Here is a 25,428-nt window from a genome sequence, read left to right on the forward strand (position 1 = left end):
TAATTCAGCCTTTGGATGTTCTGGAACGCATGGAAATGAATCCCGTCATCGAGAGCAGGATCAACGACAGCAACCTCTGCGAATCGGATATGGCACAGAGTCCTCGTTGAGTCCGAGTTGGAAGGTGTAGACTCGGTGAGGAATGGCGCATGCGTATAACAGATGTTCCATTTCAGCCACGATCGGTCCAGTCACTTTGGAAGCCACCGAGCACAGGAGGCTGCCCTCTATGCTAACGCCATACTTGCGTTCCAAGATGCTATTAACAGCTACTAGGATCGAGGAAGGACTTTCAGGAGCTCGGAAATCGGGTGTGATGATTGGCGGGGAGCAGCGCCGCGGTCCTCGATATAGAATTGGTCTGTTTTGAGTCGGGCCGGCACCGGGACTTTCCCTTGTCTTGATCCCTCCGCGCCCGCGTGGAGTCATCTACCACGACGATCATTAGCTCGCCGGCGCGAACAGCTATGGCAGGATGGCCCCTCAAAAGCTAGTGTCGTGGTATACGCTCAGCCAGGAATGTCAAGCGCCCTCGCGATTGTTGACTGCGCAGTCGTGACAAATTAATCGAGGAGCGGCCGAGGCGACCGCTCGTCGGCAGGGCTGCGGTTATAACATGCGGGTTTGAAGATTTCGCTGTCAAAAGGGGTACTTTTGCCCAAAGGTCACAACTCCTCGTCCCAGACCTCACTGTCGCACTTGCTGTCGAACCAGAAGATGCTGGGCACAATCCTTGCCCTCGGCCTCGTTGCTGCCAATGGAGCTCAGGGCGCGCTGACTCGGACCACAGTCACAGAATGGTACTGGCAAACATGTTAGATCCCTGGATTCTTCAGGTGCGGCTCACATGCTGACGCTTTCTAGCTATCGTGGTTGACGATGTGATGTATATAGCCGGCGGCATGTTCTACGAACCAGATGAGACTGGTACCACGGTTTACCATTTTCAAGAAAAAACAGTGGCGGTAGACCTCACGCAGTCATGGACAAACCAGACCGTCACAGTTGAGTCAAGCAGCGAAGCCGACGGTATGATTGTATGTCTCACGTCCTCGAAATTGTCACTTCAACATTGAAGCTGTTCTTGACCCTCATTTCATGCAGTACATATACTGACAAATCAATCAGGACCTGGGAGCACCACAACTCTTCTATGACAAGCCACAAAACAAAGTCAGCCGCTATGGAGGCTGGCCCCTTAACCAAACCGATTTCCCCTCGATCTTGTGGTCCTTCGATGCCGGAAGGACAGACGTCATATGGGAAAATGACACTTCACCCTCCATCAGTGGACTGTCTCAGGACTCCCCAGGGCCATATGCTTCAGCCACCGTCTATACAGACACAACCTTCTACAGCTTCGGAGGTAACATCTTCCCACCAACGGGAAGCGATAATATGACTGTTCTCTCCGGCCTGGTTACAAAGGACCTAGTAGGACAATTCTGGACGAATACCACGGCCGAGCTGCCAGAGCAGAGCAAGTACCGGACCCAGGCCCGCATGGTGCACGCACCCAACTTTGGTGCGCAAGGCTTCCTAGTGATGGTGGGAGGAGAGAGTCCTCCGACAGAGGCATCCGGCTACAGGAGCGGTATGTACATGGTGGACATGGCCACAATCACGCTCTACGACATTGAGACTGGGACATGGTACACACAGACAGCCACAGGGGACATCCCGCCGCCAAGGAGTGAATTTTGTGCCGTCGGAGCAGTGTCAAGTGACGGGACCAGTTTCGAGGTGTATGCATTCCCAACCCTCAGGTCGCTATTCCTCTCTTGCTGATCGTTCCTTTTGCAGTTTCGTCTACGGTGGCTCCACGAACACTACGTTCGACCTGAACAATCCGGACGACGAAGGCTATCTGAACGTCTATGCCTTGTCGCTGCCAGCCTTTCGCTGGTTCAAATCCGAGTCGTCCACTCCTGTGAGGCGCGCACGCAATACCTGTAGTGTCATCGGCAAGCGACAGATGGTCTCTATCGGAGGGCTGCTGCCGAGCTCATTGCAAAAAGTGGGTGTTGAACCCGACCCATGGCCCGGTACCATGGGCGTCTTCGACATGACGGAATTCGAATGGACAAACCGTTACAATGCCATCGCCGCGGCGTATGAGAGTCCCGAAATTGTGCAGAGGTACTACCGATCCGGCTATGATGTACCTGATTTCAGCGATGCACATCTGGCCTCCGTGTTCGGTAGGCTCTCCCTTCCTTGTTTTTGCAGATCTGGCAAGTTGCTGATATGACGGTCTCTCAGCATTCACACCCCCAGCAAGCTCTACCGACGGCACCAACGACGACAACACGACACCCACCCAGACCCCCTCGCCAAACGGTTCAACCTCCCCAGACACGTCCAGCAGCAGCGAGTCAACATCCTCGAGTAGCAACGCCGGGCCCATCGCAGGCGGTGTCGTCGGAGGGGTCGCCCTCATCGCAGCCATCCTCTTCGGCATCTGGTTCTGCCAACGCCGTCGCAAACAACGATCTCATGGCCCCGCCGCGGTCTTTGGAACCGATACTAAAGAACCCTTCATCGTACCACCATACCAACCGGCTCCAATGGCAGTGTTCGAGGTGGCCGACAACCCACGACCGTCAGAAATGGACGCGCCCATGACGTCCAAGCCGCCCTTTTTGGCGGAATTGCCCGCTGACCGCGACAGTCCGCGTCCCCATGGGGTGGGGATGTGATTGACGGCATGGCATTGCAAACGAGAAAGACGCACGTCGGTCCACATGTAGCGTCGGTGTCGGGTGTTTTTAGGTCGGTCTTGTCTGTCCATACTGGAGGAATCTGTGGGAATAGATCTTATCCTGGTCTGCAAATAGTATAACATAAGCAATATTCCTTCCTACCTTGCCTTGCGCCTGTTGTGGTAGAGCAGCATTTTCCATCTTAGCTTTGTTACGGTAAGCCGCGGGTCGAATATGCTGACAGTACGGAGTTACGGAGTACGGAGTAAGTCGTGCGCAATGGCAAAAGCACCGTAACTTCCGAGCGTACAAGTACTGTAACTATATCTCCCGTCCAATGATCGAGGTCGCTATACGGACTCAGCCACTCCATGTCTACTGTGTACGAGTCCTCGTGCTGAGGTCCACAGGCTGACAGACCATCCTCTCGGATTCTGGAACCGATCCCGGTTGAGTGCCCGGCTTGTGGCCGTGCTGGTGCTGTCGTCAGGGAGAGCGGTGTCCCCGCCTTATATACGGAGTACCTATCTACCTAGGTAACTGCCTAGATGGTGATATGCTTATTATGGAGTACCTCGTATTGTGCGGGTACGGAGTCCTCGTACTCGTGTCAGAACACGGGTATAAGTACATGGTATATGTAATGAGGCTGACATGGTGTCCTGAACCGCTTGAGCTTACCCACTCATTCACTCTTGACTACACGAGTAAACAGTACACAGTACACACTTTGTACGTTGCACCGTACTCCGTATTGCGGCTCTATATGCGTCAGCTAGGATATCGGGACTTTCTCTCTCCAGGGCCAGGACTTGGCGGGATATCTCAGGTAGGCAGGTAGGTACCTAGCCGCAAGGACTGTATTCTCTGCCTTGTCTGTACGGAGTACTCCGTACTCGCACCGTAGTGTATAACTGCCAAGAGTACTCGGCACTCCGTATCAGTAACTAGATGACGCTCCGCGCCCTAGTCGTTGCGGATTTGGGCCCATCCAAGCTGACGGCTAGTTTGTGTGTGGATATTAGATGCGTGTGCTTGTCGGGAAGCAGCGAGCCTGGCAATTGCTGATACGCATTGCAGTAACACCCATGCAGTAACCAAGCAATTCACAGTAGATATTGTAGGAGAAGTGGGGACAAGTCTCGATACCGTGGAGTGCGTAACGTCTACTATCCATTGTCTACTGTGCTCTACTGTGCAACGTGTGACTTGGAGAGCCAGCCTTCCGGTCGTACACATCCTATCTACACCTTCGCCCTCTCGAGTTGAACGTAGCACATCTTGGGGTGTCTCGCCAGCCTACTCAGCGCCGCAAAACTGCTTACGCGTTCCGGCGTTTCCGTCAGCTCAAAGTTCCAGATCATCATGACTACGATGATGCGCATCTGCAGGTAAGCCAGCCTGCGACCGAAGCAGCCCCTGGGGCCGAGGCCAAACGCCAGATGTGGGCCGGCGTGCGCGTCGAACTCTTCCGTGCCGTTCTCGTTCTTCACGAGCCAGCGCTCGGGGCGAAAGGCCTTCATGTCGGCTTCGTCAGGCGTCCATTGGCCGACCTGGTTCTTGGCTTCCAGGCTGGACTTGCTGCGCTTGGAGTCGTCGAGTGGGAGCGGTGGGGAGAGGTAGCCTGGCCCGTTCTGCATGAGGAAGACTTCTGTGCCTTTTGGGATGGTGTAGCCTAGGACCGTGGTGTCGACGGTGGCGGAGCGGACGGTGGCGCTGAAGAGTTGTGCCGTGCGGTTCATCTCCTCAATGAAGGCGTCAAGGTATGGGATGGGGATCTTGGTAATTTCGTCTACAGTCGGGTTGCGCCGTTCTGCCGTTGCGGCCGTGTAGGCGGCGCGAAGGCGGGACCGGAGAGTCGACTGCGCTTCCTGCGCGAAAGCAACGTGTTTGACTGCCCAGGATAAGGTTGCTGTCAGGTCGTCAGAGCCTATGCTTGCATAACCGGAGTTTGGGGCGCAGTTCAGGCGGAGGCGGGTGCGCGAGCAGGGAGGGCAGAAGAAATTGGGCTACAGTCTGTGGCGATAAGGAGAACTTACCGCTGGTCGTGTCGTGACCTCCGATGATGAAGCCGAAAAGCTAAATCGCCGTCAGCCTTCAGATGAACGTCTGAATCCGGCAGGATATATGTATGTGTACCTCATCGTAGATAGCTCTTGAATGGTAAACAGGCTGGCGTCCCTCCTTCTTTGCGGCAGCTGCCTCACGGAGTAGGATGTCGTCCAGGGCTGAGCTTTTCGCCTGCTTACCAGAAGCCACTCTCGTGATTGAGTCGTTGATCATATTGGTGAAATGTTTCTCCTTGTCCGCGCGAGCCTTTCGCATATAGGGCATTTGGCGCAAGGCCCAGTGAGCGAATCTGGGAAAGGGAGCCTTGACTGACGTCTCCAAGGACTCCGTGAGAACAGAGATAGCCTCAAAGGTAGCCGGGCGGCTGAAGTGCGGGAAGTCGATGGGCTCGTCCGGAGATTGTGGTACAGAAACTGGTGTCGACGACAGTTGCTTCAATTGTGCAACAGTGTTGCCGTCTTGGATGTCGAGTCCGAACGTTGTAGCAAAGATGACATCAAGCGCGACATTGTAGATGTCCTCGTCAGCTCGAAATGCATGTCCCTGCGCAAGACGAGCCTTGAGTTCCCAGAGCTGCACAAATGCCTCATTATTGGTGTAAATCTGCCGGGCAGCAACTTCATGAAGGAATGCTGGAGTCATCAAGTCCTTCAGAAGGTTGCGGTGCGTCTTAAAACGGTCCTCAGAAGACTTGAAGCTGATGTGCATATCTGGCACCAGGCCTGTGAAGACATCTGCGCTCCACTCAAATCAGCGACCTTTGTAGACTAAGACCCAAGACAGGCCCGGGCTGGCTGGCACCAGCCGCTCAGGTTTGTATCCAAAACATCGGCAAGAACTTGACATGAGCTGGGAGACTTACCGGTTGTGAAGTCGGCACGGTCAAACTCCTTGGTGCCTGTCCAATGTCAACAGCTCTTCTTCAGTGGCCAGGCTGCGAGGGAGGAACACCTACGGCGAAGGAGGATGTCCTGTGATTCTCGATGGTCGCTTATCACAACCCAAGGCTTCGAAAAAGGGCGGCCCCAGACCTGGACTATCGGTGACTGGTGTCTCGTGGTTTGGTCGACAAGCCAGGGCCAAATCTCTTGTGTCCGACTGATGTACGACATCATTTCAGGCACATCTCCAAGGATCGAGCGAGTGGCCAACTCATTGTAGGGAATGCCTGGGATGGGCTTGGGCAAGAGCCTGCGGTAGCTGAAATACAGGAAGACACAGCAGACCACAACGAGCAGGATGAGAGATGTCGTTGCCGGCTTTGCCTCGATCACCGGGTGGTCTGAATGATCTGCCATGGTTGCGAGTTGTCTTTGCATCTGTTGTTGGGCTCTGGAGTAGGATATGCGAGGACGGCCCACGTGAAGGCCTTCTGAAGGAATATCACCAGGACAAGTAAGGTGCAAAGCAGAAGTAGACTTACTGGGTATATAAGCAGACCCCAGAGCGCACTCGTTGCCTCAGCCATGGGATGCCTCACTAAAACTTCTAGTTCTTATAAGTAGACTCACGCTTGTCATAAAGGGAAGTTGCGTCTGGAAGGTGGCTGGCCCACTGTGTCTTACTGAATGAACGTGAGCGGCTTGAGAGGTCGCGACGAAGTGGCCTTGACAAAGTGGAACCTAGGCTGATTTGTTCATTCGAGACGCGAGCAGGCTTGATGTCAGGATGTCAGGATGTCAGAACTAGGATTCGGCTGTTATGATCCCACGGTAGTGCGCGTTTATGTCTTGACAGGCGATGTACTTGTCAGTGCGATTCAGGTCGGCCGATAGTGGCGAGGAGGGCGAACAATCTGAGGAAGTGGTCCATCAGTCTGGAATCTGCGGCCGTCTGACTGCGCTTGATGACGAGGTGCCCAAGCATTCACTGCGTTGCGAGCCGCAGTGATATGATAATCCATGCCATGTGGAGCCATGTTCCTGCCGTGTGTTGCCGTGGACTACCCAATTCGCGGTATATGATGGTTTGGAATGCTGACATTATCATCGCCCGCTCACTTCGTGCTCTATATATTGCGAGATGGTCGCGCTGGAGCCACTCAGCTGGTACGCGGCACGAGTAGTTCTGCCCTCTCATCCCTCATTGCCAATCGTCGAAACAAACCACGCAACAATGTCCAGAGTAGGACATCGCTTCGCTGGTAGTCGGAGCTTGTCGTCGTGAGTTCATGTGTTGACCGATTCACGTGGTGTCGTCCAAGTGAAGTGACAGTGATTGCAAATTGACCGAGGTTTTTTCAGCGAGAGTCGCTGCTTTTACCCAGTGCAGCAAAGCCCGCCGAGGCCGTTGACCTGCCACGCCTGCCACGTGCCAAGTCAACTTGGGTTCATCTCGTGAAACGAAGCAGAATACTCCGTACGACAGGCCGTCTCAGCCCCGCCGATAGGTGCGATGTGCCGCCCGTGAATTTCCCCGGCGTTGTGCCTTCATCGTGTCATGACTACGCTTGAGTTGCAGCAACCATGCAGGCTGCAACGAAATGAAGATCTTGGACTTCTTAGACACCACCACTCCAGGCGTCACTATTTCTTTACTCCGAAGCTATCACTCAATGGGCTTGTCCAGGTCCGCACCATGTCTCTCATTCTGAATCTGTACATACCTTGCTTCTCATATTGCTCCTAATGTACAAACTGATTCTTCTTCACTCAAGCTGCGCCGATCGAGATGTTACCGAAGGAAGTGCCTTGAGAAACCGCTGCTACTGTGCCAGATTCTTCGTCAACACCACACCATGGCGCTGTTCGTGCGCCAGGTCTTGACTTTGACCCTCAAGAATCTCCTGGTCGCCTTCATCCGCCGCTGGTTCTCAACCACCCTCCGTGCGTTCTTGTGAGTTCCTCGGAAACCTCTGGCGGGTCAACCTGCACTCTCCAGGTCTGAGAGGCTAACCAAACAAATTCCCAGTCTGCCGGTCGTCTTTGTCGGATTCCTGTGCGTTAGGCCTCTTTCATCGATCCTTGACTGTCTCTGACAATAGCAGGTCCTATGCTCGTTTCCTGTTCATTCCTCCGTCGGTCTACGGCATAGGAGAGGCTACACCCATTCGAGACCTTTCCGAGGCGCTGAGCTTGGTTTCCGGTTATCGAGACAAGCTTGTCTTCGTCAATAACGGGTTCTCTGATGGATCGATTCAGTCTGTGATTGACAGGGTGGCGAACAATACGGGCTCTTTTGGTGGCCAAGTTGAGATACTGTCCCAAGAGGAGGAGCTTCTGACTGTATGCCGGAACTCGATCAGAGGAACTAGTACCTGCATTGCGGGCGCGGTGTTCTTCTCTTCTCCCTCGGAAGGCGAGGCTGGCCGTTGGAATTACACAATCCGTGCAGATGGAGGCCTCCAGACGAAGATCATGACTGATTCTTCTGAAAATGACGCCGAGATCTACTTGCTGCCGCTCCAACACGCCATCGACCGAGCAATTTCCGAGGTTGAGGCAGGCAGCGACAGCGGCCGCGTTCTTCCTCAAACGGCGGAAGAATATCCGTATACTTCCATGACGAAGGAGGAGCGCTTGAGACAGATTCGGACACGGTACATGGGTGGTATAATTGACATTCTCGCCGTGGCTTTCTTCATCGAAATTGTTGGTGTCACGTACCAGCTCACCGGAGTGATCGCTTCGGAGAGGGAAGATGGCATGGCTCAGCTCCTTGACTGCATGATGCCGAACCGCAAGCGTTGGCAGCCACAGATGGCGAGAATTATAGCCAACCACCTGGCTTTCGACGTGCTCTATGGCCCCGGATGGGTCATCATGGCCATCATTCTCTCCGTGGGCGTCTTCAGCAAAACTTCAGCTGCTATCGTCATCATCTTCAACATTCTATCAGGACTGGCGATGTCGTCACTGTCAATCTTTGGCGGCGCATTTTTCAAGAAAGCTCAACTTAGCGGCATCACTTCGGTCATTGCAAGCCTCTTGCTTGCTATCATTGCCCAAGTTGCGAGCAAGGCAGGGACCGCGTCTGTCGCCATACTTTCTCTCTTGTTTCCACCCATGAACTACGTCTACTTCACGATTTTCATGGCGCGCTGGGAAAGGCAGGATCTGGCCACGAATCTTGTCGAGAGAGCTCCCGAGAATACGTCGGCATTGCCTGGAATTGCTTTCTGGATCTTCTCAATAATTCAAATTGTCGTCTTTCCCGTGCTTGGAGCATACGTGGAGCGTACGCTTTACGGGACCGCCTCGAGCAATCGAACGACCACGTATTCCGACGCCCATACAGCGGTTTCGTTGCACGGCTTTACAAAGGAATATCCGCCTTCGCGGCTTGCCCGCTTGCGAGCAATTTTTACCAGGAAACGACTCACAACAGTGCTTGCTGTCGACGATTTGTCACTGAACGCCACGAAGGGTCAGATCATGGTGCTACTCGGCGCGAACGGCAGCGGCAAATCGACTACCCTCGACTCGATCGCTGGCCTCACTTCGATCACCTCTGGCGATATTACAGTGAATTATCCCGAGCCGGACACGGGCCTGGGGTTTTGTCCTCAGAAAAATGTGTTGTGGGACGATCTCACAGTTGAGGAACACGTCCGCATCTTCAACAGGGTCAAGAGTTTGAGGCCGTCGTCGAAGGATGAAAATCTACAACTTCTAGCTTCGTGCGATATTGACCGAAAAGCCAGCGCACGTTCCAAGACGTTGTCTGGAGGTCAGAGACGGAAGTTGCAGCTTGCTATGATGTTTACCGGTGGGTCTCGTGTCTGCTGCGTGGATGAGGTCTCCTCCGGACTCGATCCTTTGTCCCGACGCAAGATCTGGGACATCCTACTGGCGGAGCGTGGATCGAGGTCCATCATCTTGACTACCCATTTTCTGGACGAAGCGGAGCTGCTCGCTGATTACATCGCCATCCTCTCGAAAGGTACTCTGAAGGCCTCAGGGACCTCAGTGGAGCTCAAGCACAAGCTGGGCTCCGGTTATCGAGTGCATGTATACAAGACTCATGGATCTCAACATCTACCTACATTCAAGGACACTAACTACGTGCAGCGGGATGATCAAGCGATCTATTCGTTGACAGACTCGGCAAAAGCGGCGGATTTCCTTGGCCGGATCGAGAGTGAAGGGTTTGCGGAATACCAGGTCAACGGTCCGACGATAGTAAGTAAACCCTAAAGCCCGTGTCAAGGCGGCCCGGGTGCATGTTTCCACGCTTTTGCCCGGCCAAGATCTTCGACGCTGACAGCAATGCAGGAAGACGTCTTCCTCAAAGTCGCCGAAGAGGTCAAATCTGACGGCGACCCCACCGAAAAGACGGCCACAGGCCACATCCTCCAAGAGATTGGTAGCCACGGTCGCAACGATTTCGACGGTGATGAAGTTGCAAAGATCGTGGTGGAAAATAACTCGCCCGCGCAACCTCCTCAGCTCCTCAATGGACGTCGAATCAGCATGCCTCGGCAGGCTTTGGTGCTCTTTTCGAAACGATGGGTGGTCCTGCGCCGAAATACCCTACCTTATCTTGCAGCTGTGAGTTTTTCTCCGTCCCAAAGAGATGCTGTGTGAAATCAGGGTCTGTTGTTATTATATTGTGTCGATGGAGCTAATGGGTTCCAACAGCTGCTAATCCCCATTATCGCTTCTGGGCTCGTCACCCTTTTCCTCAAAAACTTTCAAAAGGCCGGTTGCAGTCCGGCATCCTCGGCTCTGGTATCCGACATCATCTCACTGTCGACACAGATTGACTACCAGCTTGTCGCCGGGCCTCGTAATCGTCTTGGTGCGGACGCCATACAGCTCTTGGCTTCCACATTGGCGGGCAGTACCGGGGTTGCAGGGGTAGCAGCTAACACGACGAGACTGCTCGAGTCAGTTAATCTCGTTGACAGTCTGGCTGAGTTCGACAACTATATCAACAATCACTACGCTAATGTAACCCCTGGTGGGTTTTACCTCGGTGATGAGAGTTCTCCGCCTACGTTTGCATGGCGAGGCAACGGCGACATTGCCTTCCCGGTCATAATCCAGAATGCGATGGATACTCTGCTCTCAAATGTTTCAATTTCCAACCAGTACCAGGCCTTTGACGTCCCTTGGGGCGCAGACGTTGGGAAAGCATTACAACTAATCACATATTTCGGACTTGCCATGGCCGTGTACCCATCGTTCTTTGCGCTGTATCCGACAATCGAGCGATTACGGAATGTCCGCGGCCTACACTACAGCAATGGAGTCCGCTCGGCACCTCTATGGCTTGCATACACGACTTTCGACTTCACAATCGTTCTCCTCACCAGCGCGGTGGCCATCATCATCTTTCGCGCCGTCAGCGACGCGTGGTACCACATTGAGTATCTTTTCGTGGTCTTCTTCTTGTACGGCCTATCCTCGACCTTGTTGTCTTATGTTATCTCCCTCTTTTCGCGCTCGCAACTCGCAGCGTTCGCATTCGCCGCGGGCGGTCAGGCTGTCATGTTCCTGCTCTACTTTATCGCATACATGTCTGTTCTTACCTATTCACCGATTGACAAAATCGATACGAATGTCAATATTTGTCATTTTACGATTGCAGCAATCTCGCCTGTGGCAAATCTGACTCGGGCACTTTTTGTCACCTTGAATGTATTTTCTATCACATGCCGAGGCCGACAATTTGCCTCGTATGCAGGCTCGATGACAACCTTTGGCGGGCCGATTTTGTATTTGATATTGCAGACCTTTTTCCTCTTTCTCCTGCTCTTGTGGTGGGACTCCGGTCCGTTGTTCCGCCACCTCCGCGGAAAGAAACAGCAAGAACAGGTCGAAGAGAATGACACTGTGGAGGCAGAAGTCTCGAACGAACTCACCAGAGTCAATTCTTCGCAGGACGGCCTTCGTGTCCTGAACTTGACCAAAACCTTTGGGAAAACGCTCGCCGTCAACAACGTCACTTTTGGTGTCCCCCGGAGCGAAGTCTTTGCGTTGCTTGGACCAAATGGCGCTGGCAAGTCAACAACAATATCCCTGATCAGAGGTGACATCCAGCCAAGCCGTCGTGGAGGCGACATCCTGGTCGACGGCATCTCTGTCATAAGCCATCGAGCGCAGGCAAGATCTCGCCTCGGGGTGTGTCCACAATTCGATGCCATGGACACCATGTCTGTAGCCGAGCATCTTCACTTTTACGCCAAGGTACGAGGCATCAGCGATCCCCGGCATAACGTCGAAGCGGTTATGCGTGCAGTTGGGCTTGAGCAGTACGCCGATAGGATGGCTGCCAAGTTGTCGGGAGGTAACAAGCGCAAGTTGTCTCTCGGCATAGCACTTATGGGGAACCCGAGCGTGCTACTTCTTGATGAACCTTCCTCCGGCATGGACGCTGCCAGTAAGCGTGTCATGTGGAAAACCTTGGAGTCGGTGGTTCCCGGCCGATCACTTGTGCTTACCACGCATTCGATGGAGGAAGCAGATGCGCTCGCAACAAGAGCTGGGATCATGGCGGGCCGGATGCTGGCGCTGGGGACAACCGACTACCTTCGCCGGAAGCATGGAGACGCGTACTATGTCCATGTCGTGCATCGTCAGGCCCCCCATGCATCGGACGAAGACATGCAGCGCATCCGAGACTGGGTCCTGGACAACTTTCCGGATGCAAGCATCGAAAGCAAAGTTTACGCAGGTCAAATCCGATTCTCTGTGCCAACAAAAGGATTTCTTGCTAGCAAAGCTGGCGGCGAGATTAGCGGTGGGTCTGGGATTTCGTCTCTGTTCACGGCGCTCGAAAAAAACAAATCGGGTCTGCAGATCGAATACTACAGTGTCAGTCGGGCAACTCTGGACCAAGTATTCTTGAATATTGTGACCAAGCACAATGTCGAGGAGGAAGGTGGCGAAACCGTTACTGCACCAAGGACCAGTTTGCTCAAAGAACTTTCGCGGGTGAGTTCCCGTTTCGCGAATCAATGAGCAACAACGAGTACGACAGGAGCCGACAGCTCGCTGACCATATATATTGAAGTGAATGATATATTGACAACCTGAGCAGGCCGTCCTGTGGGATGGCTGGATCGTATATTGACACCAGGCTGTGCATTTCTCTGCAGTTTTCGCAGAGTGGGCCGAACGCGTAGGACTGCTTGCGTGCGAGGAAGTCACAAGGGCTCCGCCGCTACGGAGCTGCACAGGACAGAGTCAAGTCTTGCACAATTGGTAATCATCCCTTGGCTGAGTGTTTGCAGACGTGCGGACGTGGCTCGATGGGGTAACTGGCACGCACCAAACTTCGTCTCAAAAGACCGGCGACGGATCAACGTGCAGCAAACTGATGCTGGTGGAACTCGGTTTCTTGGAAACCAATCTCCTCTGAGCTCGGCCCTACCGGGCACAATTCTTGAGATCACTGCAATCCCGGGTGGGAGCAAACAGACTCACAGACCCTATCAAGCCTGCCCGCACTTCTGGTTTCTCATACTCCAGCCAGAGTCACCACTTCTTGGGTGCACACCATAACGATTTGACAACCGCCGTTATCTTGTCGCTCTGCAAGACGTCAGGTGGGGTATGAGTCAACAGCTCGTCGTACCCGGGTTAAAGGGTCAGGAAGAAATGCCCAGCTCTACCCCGTACTCGTACACTCTGTTATCATTGCAGGCACAACTCAGGCTCCCTCAGGCTCCAGCCGCTTTTGGAGCTTCTGGGTTCTCCACTCACGCAAGATACCTGATCTAGAACCTACGTAACAGTATCGGGTTGGAGTCATCGGAAAGCCATAGCCGGGTAAAGCCCTGTCCGAGTCAGGGCCAGGGTGCACAACTCCTCGTACGTGCGAGTACGAGGAGCATGTGGGACCATCGCCGTTCGCTAATTTGAAGGCATCTCTAGTCGACCAGCCGCCCACCGCTTTCTCGATGCGATCCAATTTTTTTTTCTTTGGCATCTTTTCCCAGCATCCATCTTGGGGACATGGTCACATAGTTGTTTGCAACAAACTCGAGACAATCACATTCTCAGAGTTGGTTCGCACAGCCGCAGATTTTGTCCGGCATGAACATCTGAGCGGGGGAAGTGGTCGAAAGCATTTGTGGATCTTATCCGGAGCTGGAGGCCTCGGCTTCAAGAACAATGGCTGACGGCGTGTGCAAGGAGTTGGGCCTGAACCACCCGGCTCAGCAACATGGTGCTACAGCAAATGGACACGTCCAAGGAGCATCTCATAAACATGGCGAGAAACAACCAGATGCAACAGGCGACAAGGAACTCCAACCCAGTGAAAAGCAATGGGAAAGACCTCGGATATCAAGTGACGCCCACGCACTGCAGCGCACAACATCTGGTGTCAACGTCGAACAGGCTGAGAAGGATTTTGCAGAGCTCAGCAGAGAGCTGAGTGCGATTAGTCGTCGAGTTTCTCGAACCCAGTCCAAAGCCTCGGGGTTCAGATCGAAAGACGTGGAGAAAGCTATCAGCTCCTCCGATGACAATTCCGACGATGCCTTTGACTTGGAAACCGCGCTCCATGGTGCGCGTGAGGCGGACAATGCTGCTGGCATCAAGTCAAAATATATCGGTAAGCTTGGCTGCATGGGGCAACATGTCTCGGCCACTAATCGTGTGGATAGGCGTCATTTGGGATAACCTCACCGTGCGTGGCATTGGCGGCGTCAAAAACTTTGTCAAAGTGTTCCCCGACGCGTTCATCGACTTTTTCAACGTACCCGGAACCATAATGAGCATTCTTGGTAGAGGCAAGAAGGGCAAGGAGTTCAATATCTTACAGGGCTTCCGTGGTGTTGCGAAACCGGGAGAAATGGTCCTTGTCCTCGGTCGACCTGGCAGTGGATGTACCACGTTCCTCAAAGTCCTCGCCAACCAACGATATGGATATACTGGAATCGAGGGAGAAGTCCTTTATGGCCCGTTCGATGCTGCAACGTTCGAGAAACTCTACAGGGGCGAAGCCGTCTACAACCAGGAAGATGATGTTCACCATCCGACACTGACTGTGGGGCAGACCCTTGGCTTTGCGCTCGACACCAAGACACCGGGCAAACGTCCCCAAGGTCTTAGCAAGGCTGAGTTCAAAGACAGGGTGATTCGACTTCTGCTCAAGATGTTCAACATCGAGCATACGATCAACACCATTGTTGGTAATCCATTCATGCGCGGCGTTTCTGGCGGAGAGAGAAAGAGAGTCTCGATTGCTGAAATGATGGTCACGCGGGCTACCGTGTGCTGCTGGGACAACAGCACAAGGGGCCTTGATGCCTCGACAGCCTCCGACTACGCGAAATCGCTGCGGATCATGACAAATATCTATAAAACCACCACCTTTGTGTCTTTATACCAGGCTTCTGAGACCATTTACAGCCAATTCGACAAAGTGATGGTCATTGATCAGGGTCGTCAGGTCTTCTTCGGGCCCGCGAAGGAAGCAAGAGCATACTTCGAGGGACTGGGCTTCCTGGAAAAGCCACGTCAGACGACACCAGACTATCTCACTGGATGTACGGACGAGTTCGAGCGAGAATACAAGCCCGGGAGATCCCCTCCAAATGCGCCTTCATCACCGGACTCTTTGGTGGAAGCCTTCAATAAGTCCGCATATGCCGAGAAACTTGCCACCGAGATGGCAGAGTACCGACAATCAATCCAGCAGGAGAAACAGATCTACGACGACTTTGTTGCTGCGCACCGAGAAGCCAAGCGGAAGCACACGCCCAAGAAGTCGGTGTATTCAGTGCCATTCCATCTCCAAATCTGGGCTTTGATGCAGCGGCAATTCTTGATCAAGTGGCAGGACAAGTTCTCCTTGGTCGTGTCTTGGATTACGTCCATCACCATTGCGATCATCACCGGTACGGTCTGGCTGAACCAACCCAAAACTTCCGCTGGCGCCTTCACCCGCGGCGGTGTCCTTTTCATCGCGCTGCTCTTCAATGCATTCCAGGCCTTTGCTGAACTCGCGTCCACTATGCTCGGGCGACCGATAGTCAACAAACATCGTGCGTACACCTTTCATCGACCAAGCGCTCTGTGGCTGGCACAAATCCTTGTCGACTTGGCCTTTGCATCAGTACAAATATTCGTGTTTAGTGTCATTGTGTACTTTATGACCGGCTTAGTGCGGACTCCAGGGGCCTTTTTCACTTTCGTGCTCATCATCATCACTGGCTATCTGTCCATGACATTGTTCTTCCGTACCATCGGATGTCTCTGCCCGGACTTCGACTATGCGATCAAGTTCGCGGCAGTCATTATCACCCTTTTCGTCATTACTTCGGGTTATATCATCCAATACCAGAGCCAACAAGTGTGGTTGAGATGGATATTCTATGTCAATGCATTGGGCTTGGGCTTCGCGGCCATGATGATGAACGAGTTCAAGAGATTGACCATGCGGTGTACCAACGAGTCCTTGATACCATCGGGGCCGGGGTACGGCAATATCGGAAACCAAGTCTGCACTCTGCCGGGTTCGCGAGCAGGTTCGATCGAAGTATCGGGAACAGACTATGTCAAGACGGGATTTTCATACGATCCTGCAGACCTCTGGCGGAACTTTGGCATCATCGTTGTGCTGATTGCATTCTTCTTGTTCACGAACGTCCTGCTTGGGGAGACCATCAAGTATGGTGCCGGCGGCCGCACGGTTACTTTCTACGCCAAGGAAAACAAGGAGAGGAAAGTGTTGAATGAGAAGCTACAAGAGCGGAAGCGGAGAAGACAGACGAAGCAGGATGCTGGGGACAGCTCGGAGCTCAATATCACGTCGAAAGCCGTCCTGACTTGGGAGCGGCTGACATACGATGTGCCCACTCCCTCGGGTCAGTTGCGTCTGTTGAAAGATGTCTTTGGCTATATTCGTCCTGGGCAATTGACTGCTTTGATGGGCGCTAGCGGAGCCGGCAAGACGACTTTGCTCGATGTGCTGGCGGCCAGAAAGAACATCGGCGTCATCGGAGGAGACATTCTGGTCGATGGGGTAAAGCCAGGCATCGGCTTCCAGCGAGGTACCTCGTACGCCGAGCAGCTTGATGTCCACGAGTCGACCCAAACAGTACGAGAAGCACTCCGCTTCAGCGCCGACCTGCGGCAACCGTATGAGGTGGCCCAGGAGCAAAAGTATGCTTACGTTGAAGAAGTCCTCTGCCTGTTGGAGCTCGAGAATCTGGCGGACGCGATCATCGGCAGTCCCGAAAGCGGTCTTTCAGTGGAAGAACGCAAGCGAGTAACGATCGGCGTCGAACTAGCCGCCAAACCTCAACTCCTACTATTCTTGGACGAACCCACGTCCGGTCTTGATTCGCAATCCGCTTTCAACATTGTTCGGTTCCTTCGTAAACTCGCCGCTGCGGGACAGGCCATCCTCTGCACAATCCACCAACCGAATAGCGCCCTATTTGAGAATTTCGACCGACTCCTACTGCTGCAAAAGGGTGGCGAGACAGTATATTTCGGGGACATTGGAAAGGACGCACACGTGCTCCTAGGATACTTCCACAAGCATGGCGCCGATTGTCCTCCGGACGCGAACCCGGCGGAATGGATGCTCGACGCCATTGGAGCAGGGATCGCTCCTCGCATCGGGGACCGAGATTGGGGCGAGATCTGGCGCGAAAGTGAGGAACTTGCCACTACCAAAGCCGAAATCATTGAAATGAAAGCGACACGACAACGCGAAGTCGCGGGCGCACCCCAACTCGACGAGCGTGAATATGCTTCCCCCCTATGGCATCAGATCAAAGTCGTCTCGAAACGAACGCATCTTGCCTTCTGGCGGTCGCCGAACTATGGCTTCACGCGCCTGTTCAACCACGTCGCCATCGCGTTACTCTCCGGGCTTGCCTTCCTGCAGCTCGACGACAGTCGCTCCAGCCTGCAATACCGTGTCTTTGTCATTTTCCAAGTCACCATCATCCCGGCACTGATCCTTGCACAAGTGGAACCCATGTACGACCTCTCCCGCCTGATCTTCTATCGCGAGTCCGCGGCAAAGGCCTACTCTCAGTTCCCCTTTGCCTTTGCCATGGTCTGCGCCGAAATGCCGTACAGCCTGCTCTGCACACTGGGCTTCTTCATCCCGATCTACTACCTGCCTGGCTTCCAAAACGGGTCTTCCCGCGCCGGATACCAATTCTTCATGGTCCTCATTACCGAACTATTCTCCGTGACCATGGGCCAGATGATCGCGGCCATAACGCCCTCGAGCTTCATTTCCAGCCTGATCAACCCGTTCGTGGTCATCACGTTCGCGCTCTTCTGCGGCGTGACGATCCCTAAGCCGCAGATCCCGGGCTTCTGGCGCGCGTGGCTGTATCAACTCGACCCTTTCACGCGCCTCGTCTCCGGCATGGTCACTACGGAACTCCACGGCCTGCCTGTCGTGTGCAAGGCCGCGGAGCTGAACTCCTTCCCGGCCCCCAACGGCACGGATTGCGGTGAGTACATGCGCGACTTCTTCGCTGGGGGCGGACCAGGGTACTTGGTCAGCAATGTGAGTGATGTGTGTCGGTACTGCGCATTCAAAGTAGGGGATCAATTCTACGAGCCCCTGCAGCTGCATTTTGGGGATCGGTGGCGAGATCTGGGCATCTTCTCGGCTTTTATTGCGAGTAATTTGATCTTGTTATTTTTGGCGAGTCGGTATTTGAATTTCAACAGACGGTAGATCGAGACGAGAAAGGGGAGGATACAACGGATAGAGATGAGTGGAGGATGCTGGATGATGCAGAGAGATCAGGACGGATATGAGGGCAAGGGGTGGGAAGGTTATGGATGAGAGCAGGGTGTCAAGACACGGACGAGTTTGGTCGTAAACTGACCATGAGGTTGAGCTAGAATGGCACGACAAAAGTGGTCTTTGGGCAACCCTAGATTCTTCAATGTACACAATTTAACATGGTAATCTACATGGTCTTTTGCTGTCCCTCCAGGATGTACGGAGTAGCTCGAGGAGGGACAACCTCCGCGTTCGTGATGCCGAAAGAGGCTAGCTCATATTCCTGCATCATGGCAGCCACGTGATCGACATCATCGGCTCCACTGCCACAACCGGTTTTTGCTGCATTTTGCGTCTCCGCCTCTGGCCGAGCTTCATCCTTGTCGGGTCGCTGCGTGCACCAGCCGCCCCTGTCCTCCCGTGTCGTACTTGTCCCGCCAGTCATCACTCGTATTTAGGCGATGGGGCCCGCCTCGGACGGTCAGTCTTTGAAATTGTGGCTTGATGTGTGACGTCTTTTGCATTCGAGTTCGGCCGGCCTTCGACATGGTACATGGGAGATGAGGATGGGCGGAGGAAACAGCGTGCCAGCCACCCTTTCGAGAGGTCTATTTTACTGATCTGGTATTCGTAAGCTGTGTGCTCTTCCCTATCCTCTCTTCTGCCTTTCCGCGCGCCCCCGTTGTCTCCTGGCAGATCGTCCGCTGCGACCATCAATTGCGCTCCGCCCTTGCTTCTTCCGAAGCCGCTCACCCACAGTCATGGACAACGAGAAACAAGAGAATAAGGCACCGAAGGAGAAACCGCTCCATGAGTACGTTGCCGCGCCGCGAACCAGAATTGATGCTCCGTGCTCCCTGTACCCTGGCACGCTCACTAAACCTGTCGCAGGCTGCTCACCTCCTCACTCGTCGACATCTACGTCGGCCCGGACTCGACGCATTGGACGCTCCACGAAAGACTTCTGACTTACTATTCGCCTTTCTTCGCCTCCATTTTCTACGGCGACGACAAGACCGAAGAGAAGAAGTCCCGCGGAAACAAGTCTTATGGGCTCCCAGACGAGGATGATTACCCGTTTGAGCTCCTGGTGGGCTGGTTATACTCGAAATCCATCCGTCCTCCCCAGACCGAAAAAGACATAGGCCCTCTACTCGAGCTGTACCTGCTGTCGGAGAAATTCCAGATGGAGAAGCTCAGCCATGATGTGGTCGAAGTTGTGCGAGAGTTCTACCACACCACCTCCACATACCCTGGCCTACGCAGAGTCCAGTACATCTACGCCGAAACCGACGAAGACAACGAGATGCGCGAGATGATGGTCTCATCCATCGCCCGCCAGTTGACCACCGCCGACAAGATTCCATCACACTGGGCCTCTGCACTCAAGCGCAACGGGCAACTTGCCGTCGACATCATCCGCGCCATCCAGCAATGGCACATTGAAGAACGCAGCATACCGGACGTCCGAGATGGCAGCCAGTGCCGTGGCAGGCGCGCGAATGGCGGCATCTTCAGTGCGATCGAGCGAGCCACGGACTCACAAGAAACGCATGACACCACCGACACCAACCTGGGCGTCGAGAGTATCAACAGTGGACAGAGTGACACACCGAATGTCAAGAGCGACGCGGAAGAGTAAGTTTCGCCTGTCCGTGTACCACCAGTTCCGTTCAGTTCAGTCCAGCAAGATGAACACTTTTCGTCGTGCAACCCTCCCCTCCCTGCTTCAGGAGGAGTTCCTCCTCGCAAAACCAACAAAAAGGCAGAGCTTAAGCTGAGCACAAATCCCCGTGTACCAAAAGACCGCTATCTCGAGAGTCGACGCCGCGACCACCAAAGCCGCGAATCGATCCCCCAGACATACAGTATGAAGTCGAAGGCAGAGAAGAAAAGACCGAGCAGTTAGCATTGCCCGCCTCGGTCTCGGACTCGGATGCCAAACAGGCAACAAAAAGTGATTATCCACGGGCGTTGACGTTGACGGACGCATGGCGACTATCGAACGCGAATCGGGCGGAAAGCATGTTCTTGCTCTCGGCGTGGGCAGTGTACTTTATATACTACGTAGGGTATGCATTTGGAAAGGAAGCCGCTTGGGGGTAGCTATCTCGATAGGTTGTGCTTTTGGGCCACGAATGTTATTGCCTGGATTACTCGAAATATGTCCACTCTCTCTTGTTCGTGCAGACCGCTGTCCGAACGCAGCCAAAGCTTTGCGACGGCTGGGCTATGTGGTGTCTACCGCAGTGCGTTAGTACTATCTCACCGGGTCCATATCAGCAACCTCGATGATGAGTCCCGCCAGCGCTGGAGATGCCTTTTATGTTCTGCCTTGTCTAGTACATACCTATAGTTGGGAAACACGTGCAGGCACATAATACACGTGGGTCTCCCGCTCGGTACGAGTAGGAGAATGTGTGTTCCAACAGGGGTAGAGCATGAACGGTGACTACGGTACGCGATCGGTAGCTTCTACCGAGTGCATCCACGTCGCAGCCCCGGCTACCTAGTTACGGAAAGTACCTGTAGGATTTGGTGGATGTACGCAGCTGCTTACAGAAAGCAGTGGTTTGTGGATTTACGGGGTATAATTATTTCCTGGCCGTCGGCCACAGAACAGGGTGTTGAGAGGGTGTACTCCGTACGGTGCACGGCTGTTTCTGATGTGAGACACATGGTACGGTACAATGTACACGATACATGTCTCCTTTTCTATCTGCCGCTTCGTTTTGACCATAGGCTGCTATGGCCGTTTTTCTTGTTCATGTAATCTACCTGCTACATCAGCTTCCCTTTCCGTTGCCATGTGATTCATCCTTCGATTGTCCTAGAGCGTGATATGTTCCCGTCAGTCGCCACAATGGTCCGTGTTGACGACCGCAGCCATGGAGACACGCATGCGGTCCGTCCGACAAGTCCTGGCTGTCTAGTCTACTCTTACTCTACACATCAATGGCATCGACGACCACGCCCTTGACCCAATCGTACTGCATGACGCGGGCCACCTCCTGGGCGCTCTCGTGGCTGACGAGGGCGCTGACGAGGTACAAGCTGGCGTCGAGGCCGCTGACGGCACCCGCGGAGGTGATGACGCGCATGCCGCCCAGCTTCATGCTCTGGCGGCGCACGAGGTACTCCTTGCTGAGGTTGCTCTCGCGGCGGGCGAGACTGCCCTTGCGCGCGTTGCTGCCCTTGCGGTTCTTCTTGAACACGTACGGGTTCTCCTCGAGGTTCTCGCCCAGGTCGAACCGCGCGTTGTTGACCACGTACCGCTCCTCCATGACGTCGGTGCGTTCGCCCGCGTCCCGCGCCGCCGCGGCCTGGCACTCCTTCTCCAGCTTGATGTAGAAGTCCGGGTGCGTCGTGGCCGCCAGGCCCTGCAGCAGGCCCTGGTGCGCCAGGAACAGGCTCGCCGTGTCGATGGCCAGCAGGGTGCGCTCGCGGGCCGGGTCCGCCGTCTGGAGATCGGCGAACGCCCGGATGAGTGGGAGCGGCTCGGCCTCGGCCTTGACCATCTCCATGCATTTGTCTTTGCCGCCGGGGACCACGAGCACGTCGAACTCCCGGAGCCGCTTGTGCGCTTCTTTGAACGAGATGTGCGCCGTCAGCGTGACCCCTTGGGCGGTGAGGACTTCTTCTTGCGGGCCCGCAAAGGTAATGTCGAAGGCTTTGGTTTCTGTGGCAGGGATGCGTGTTAGTTTGAGGCGCTTGGAAGTTCTCTGTAGGGAGATGCATGAGGCGTCGTGTGTCATGTCGTGTGTCGTGTGATCCTGTTTGGGGAGGGACACCACTCTTTCCTTACCTGGGTTGTTAATGTCGTGTTGAGCGTGGGTGAGGACTTCGAGAGGGCCGGCAAAGTCAAGGAGATTCATGTTTTCGTGCATGGTGATCAGAACCTGGATTGGTTCGCTTTCTTCGCTCCGAATTGCACTCATCTTGCCGGCTGGTCAAGGGATGTGGATGTGGATGTGGATTTGGTGGAGGGTCACAGATCGAAGGGTTCTCGTAATGCGTGGGAGACGATTTGTTTGTGCGTAATCACGGGGCGGATAAATCGCTTCGGGGGATGTTTGTAGTGGTGATTTGTGCGATGTTTGGGTGAAGGTTTCGACAAAGGTGTGCGAAAGGTGGCCTCCTGCAGTTCAGCACAGCGAAGCGCAGCGCAGTCAGTGTCTGGCTTCTGCGGAGACCCCACGATTGAAGGCCAAACGTGGGGTAATTATCGACTAAGAGGTCACGAGATTCAGCGAGATTCAGCGAGATTCCAAACGTGACTGAGGGGCAGCGCCAACACGTGACCACCAAAAGCCCCCCGTGTCTGACACAGGCTCAACCCCTCAAAAGCGGCCTATCTTGGCTGTCTGACAGCATGTCTTGATTTTTCGTGTAGCGCACCAACTTCATTTTGTTTTGTCTCTGTGGACTCATGTCATGCAAAGTCTTCATACACACATCCGCCCATCTTCTTGCGTCTAACTGGAGAGCCAGATATAGTCTGGCTTCCACCAGCTTCATATGCCCTTGACCTCGAGTTGTTCGGACATGACGTTGGAGTCATCAAATACGAGAAATGCAGCAGCGCGACACCGGTAGACATCATACGTGGATGATTTTGTGACCAATCGACCTTCGGCTGAAGGCAGCACCTCTACAAGGATCTCGAGCCGGGGGAAAGGTAGGTCTGAAGAGTGCAGACATTGGTTCGAGACTCATGTTCAATCCCGGGACTCAAGTTGACCGCTTGTCCAAAGTCGCTGCGCGATCGCTGGGCACAAGTCCAGTCATCCGGACCGAGAGAGTCCAGAACCCGTCGGCAGGGGTGATTTTCAAATTCATGTGCTCTTTGACCAGTCACAGATACTTCGAGGCGACGCGCTTCGCACCCAGAGAACGCGTCCTCCTGCAGCCTCAGGCTTTCTTTTCCTCGGTGGATAGACGGCGTGATCACGCCTCACTAACCCTCGCATAACTCTGTCCCAGATCGTCGATGTGCAGGTCTTGCAACGACTCACGGCTCTCAGCTACCACCAGCCCATGTCGACGGAAAACCGCGGCATGCAAGTTGGAACAAAGACCCTCCGCTGCTCGTCGTTACGCTCACCCGAACCCCAGCATGATCTTGGACCACTCCCTGAACGCGACAATGGATGGGATGTAATTATTATCCGAGACGCCTGACACCCCAGGCCCTCTCCTCCTTTCTTGACTAGATATACCCAGCTTTGCAAATCGAAGCAGCCGATCGAGTCAAATTTCTCTGCGAGTGCCAATCTACCACGGTTCCAGCACTGCTCTTCGTTGGCGAGGTGCTGGCAACGGGTAACATTAAGAGCAAGCATTCCCGTGACACGCCCAGATATAGGGGTAGGGCTATAATAAGGATGTTTGGGAAGCGCTTGCCGAACTCAAAGGGGACCTGCAAAAAGCCGAGGAGGATGCATACTATTGGCAGGAGAAGTTCAAGAGGGGACGAGCACGATTCAAGTCATCACTTGCAGGGTTCAGACACAACCAGTCTATACTACAACAAGAATTACAGGAATCGGCAGCGAAGCGGGAGGCAGACCTGAAGATCGTGAACTTAATGCAGTTCCACTGGTCAGAGAACGAGCGAAAGGGTAACCATGCCGACAGGTTGGCCCAGGAGCGTGCCCAACTCCGGAGACAGCTGGCTCAATGTGAGCCAGAGCTTGAACAGCTGCGAGGCATTGCACAAGGACATGCAGCCCTACAGAACCGGTTCCACGATTTGGTAGCTCAGCTTCAGGGTCCTGACAAGGAGCCAGGATCGACCGACTCGTACGTATCCCCAGATCGCAACCCTACTTTGCAAACATTGGCAATATGGTGGGACTTGGGGCTAATTTCCAATGACTACAGGTCAACCAAAGTTGGTGATTTGAAGGGACGGTTGTGAAAGTCGGTCGAACTCTGCATTTATCGCTCTTGTCCCAATGTAGGACTCCCATTCCTCTGAATCACATCCAACAAGGACCTGATCGCCGTCTAGAACCCTGTCGAAGGTGCATCTATGCGCAAAGAAGGGACAACATGGTCAAAACTCGTCTTTTTAGCTGGCTCGGGGACGGTGTCGCTTTGGATGTTAAGAGCAATTCAACAACGATCCACGAGGCCGTAACTGCGATCCACGACGTGATGAATGCCATCCACGACGACTTCGTCCAGAGCCGAAGACGCCGCGATGACCAAGTCGATTTCGTTATCAAAGAAGAACTCGAGCATGAATTCTAGGCGAAGCTCGCCAGATGTTCGAGAAGCAGTGAGCCTCGGGTCCGGAGCCTTGAGGTAAGCGAAACTGTTCTGGGGTGTGGTTTTTTCAGGGCTCACACCTGATCCCATCCCTCCTTAAGCAACTAGTTTCAGCGTCACTATCAGAGCATTTCCGGGCGATGGGCAAGGAACTCCTCACATCGGGAAAAATGCTGGATATCAAAAGTAGTCTGCATCTCAGGCCGTCATGTAGCTATATAGCATGGTAGGGCATTGGATTCCAAGTCTCAAGCGAGCGGGGTACAATACTTAGATTGCAACAAAGCTGCCTTCAACAGGCGTCTTCCGCGGAGATATCTCTGAAATAGTCATCATGAGTGTCATATCAGCTCTGGTCAGTTAGTGGCGGAAAGGATAATCCATTCTGGCCGCCTTATTAGAATATGTAGATGACTTGTATGGGCCCGCTCCGCCATCTGTAATAAAGCTCTGACACTCAGGACACCACAGGACACTTGCCGCTTGCACTCCTCAGCCTTGATACCACCCTTGGATCTATATCAATTCGGCACTTACCTCATCAGGGGAGCGAACACGAGTTCCGACTACTGTGATAGGTTTGCTAGGACTTCCCCTTTGGTGTTTATAAGGCGAGCCGTCGACGCGGCCTGAACACTCAGCCTTCGATGCGCCCGCCTGATCCGCCCATTTTTGTCCTCACATTACAGGCCACCTGGAGATGTCGTCGCTCTTTGCCTCGCGGGCT

The 25,428-nt window shown here is 54.0% G+C and overlaps 6 protein-coding genes across 6 annotated transcripts; 4 read left to right on the top strand and 2 right to left on the bottom strand.

Annotated features, from left to right (window-relative positions):
• Positions 1 to 902: 902 nt before the first annotated feature.
• G647_03695 (uncharacterized protein) lies at positions 903 to 2,699 on the top strand (the record flags this gene model as incomplete). The annotated part of the gene is made up of 4 exons (XM_008728040.1): positions 903 to 1,037; positions 1,129 to 1,745; positions 1,804 to 2,201; positions 2,263 to 2,699. The coding sequence occupies 4 exons, from the start codon at positions 903 to 905 to the stop codon at positions 2,697 to 2,699; spliced, it is 1,587 nt and encodes a 528-aa protein (XP_008726262.1).
• Positions 2,700 to 3,946: 1,247 nt separating this feature from the next.
• On the bottom strand, positions 3,947 to 6,070 carry G647_03696 (uncharacterized protein; the record flags this gene model as incomplete). Its single annotated transcript, XM_008728041.1, has 5 exons — positions 3,947 to 4,614; positions 4,742 to 4,781; positions 4,842 to 5,506; positions 5,635 to 5,670; positions 5,728 to 6,070. The coding sequence occupies 5 exons, from the start codon at positions 6,068 to 6,070 to the stop codon at positions 3,947 to 3,949; spliced, it is 1,752 nt and encodes a 583-aa protein (XP_008726263.1).
• A 1,439-nt stretch (positions 6,071 to 7,509) lies between these two features.
• G647_03697 (uncharacterized protein) lies at positions 7,510 to 12,676 on the top strand (the record flags this gene model as incomplete). Its single annotated transcript, XM_008728042.1, has 5 exons — positions 7,510 to 7,607; positions 7,683 to 7,709; positions 7,759 to 9,892; positions 9,986 to 10,261; positions 10,352 to 12,676. The coding sequence occupies 5 exons, from the start codon at positions 7,510 to 7,512 to the stop codon at positions 12,674 to 12,676; spliced, it is 4,860 nt and encodes a 1,619-aa protein (XP_008726264.1).
• A 1,155-nt stretch (positions 12,677 to 13,831) lies between these two features.
• On the top strand, positions 13,832 to 18,377 carry G647_03698 (uncharacterized protein; the record flags this gene model as incomplete). Its single annotated transcript, XM_008728043.1, has 2 exons — positions 13,832 to 14,276; positions 14,329 to 18,377. 2 exons carry the CDS (start codon positions 13,832 to 13,834, stop codon positions 18,375 to 18,377), a joined length of 4,494 nt encoding a protein of 1,497 aa, XP_008726265.1.
• An 812-nt stretch (positions 18,378 to 19,189) lies between these two features.
• G647_03699 (uncharacterized protein) lies at positions 19,190 to 20,070 on the top strand (the record flags this gene model as incomplete). The annotated part of the gene is made up of 2 exons (XM_008728044.1): positions 19,190 to 19,242; positions 19,320 to 20,070. 2 exons carry the CDS (start codon positions 19,190 to 19,192, stop codon positions 20,068 to 20,070), a joined length of 804 nt encoding a protein of 267 aa, XP_008726266.1.
• A 1,303-nt stretch (positions 20,071 to 21,373) lies between these two features.
• Positions 21,374 to 22,366, bottom strand: G647_03700 (uncharacterized protein; the record flags this gene model as incomplete). Its single annotated transcript, XM_008728045.1, has 2 exons — positions 21,374 to 22,107; positions 22,234 to 22,366. 2 exons carry the CDS (start codon positions 22,364 to 22,366, stop codon positions 21,374 to 21,376), a joined length of 867 nt encoding a protein of 288 aa, XP_008726267.1.
• Between the last annotated feature and the right edge of the window lie 3,062 nt (positions 22,367 to 25,428).

Source organism: Cladophialophora carrionii, assembly GCF_000365165.1.
Source record: "Cladophialophora carrionii CBS 160.54 unplaced genomic scaffold supercont1.3, whole genome shotgun sequence".
Classification (NCBI taxonomy): domain Eukaryota; kingdom Fungi; phylum Ascomycota; class Eurotiomycetes; order Chaetothyriales; family Herpotrichiellaceae; genus Cladophialophora; species Cladophialophora carrionii.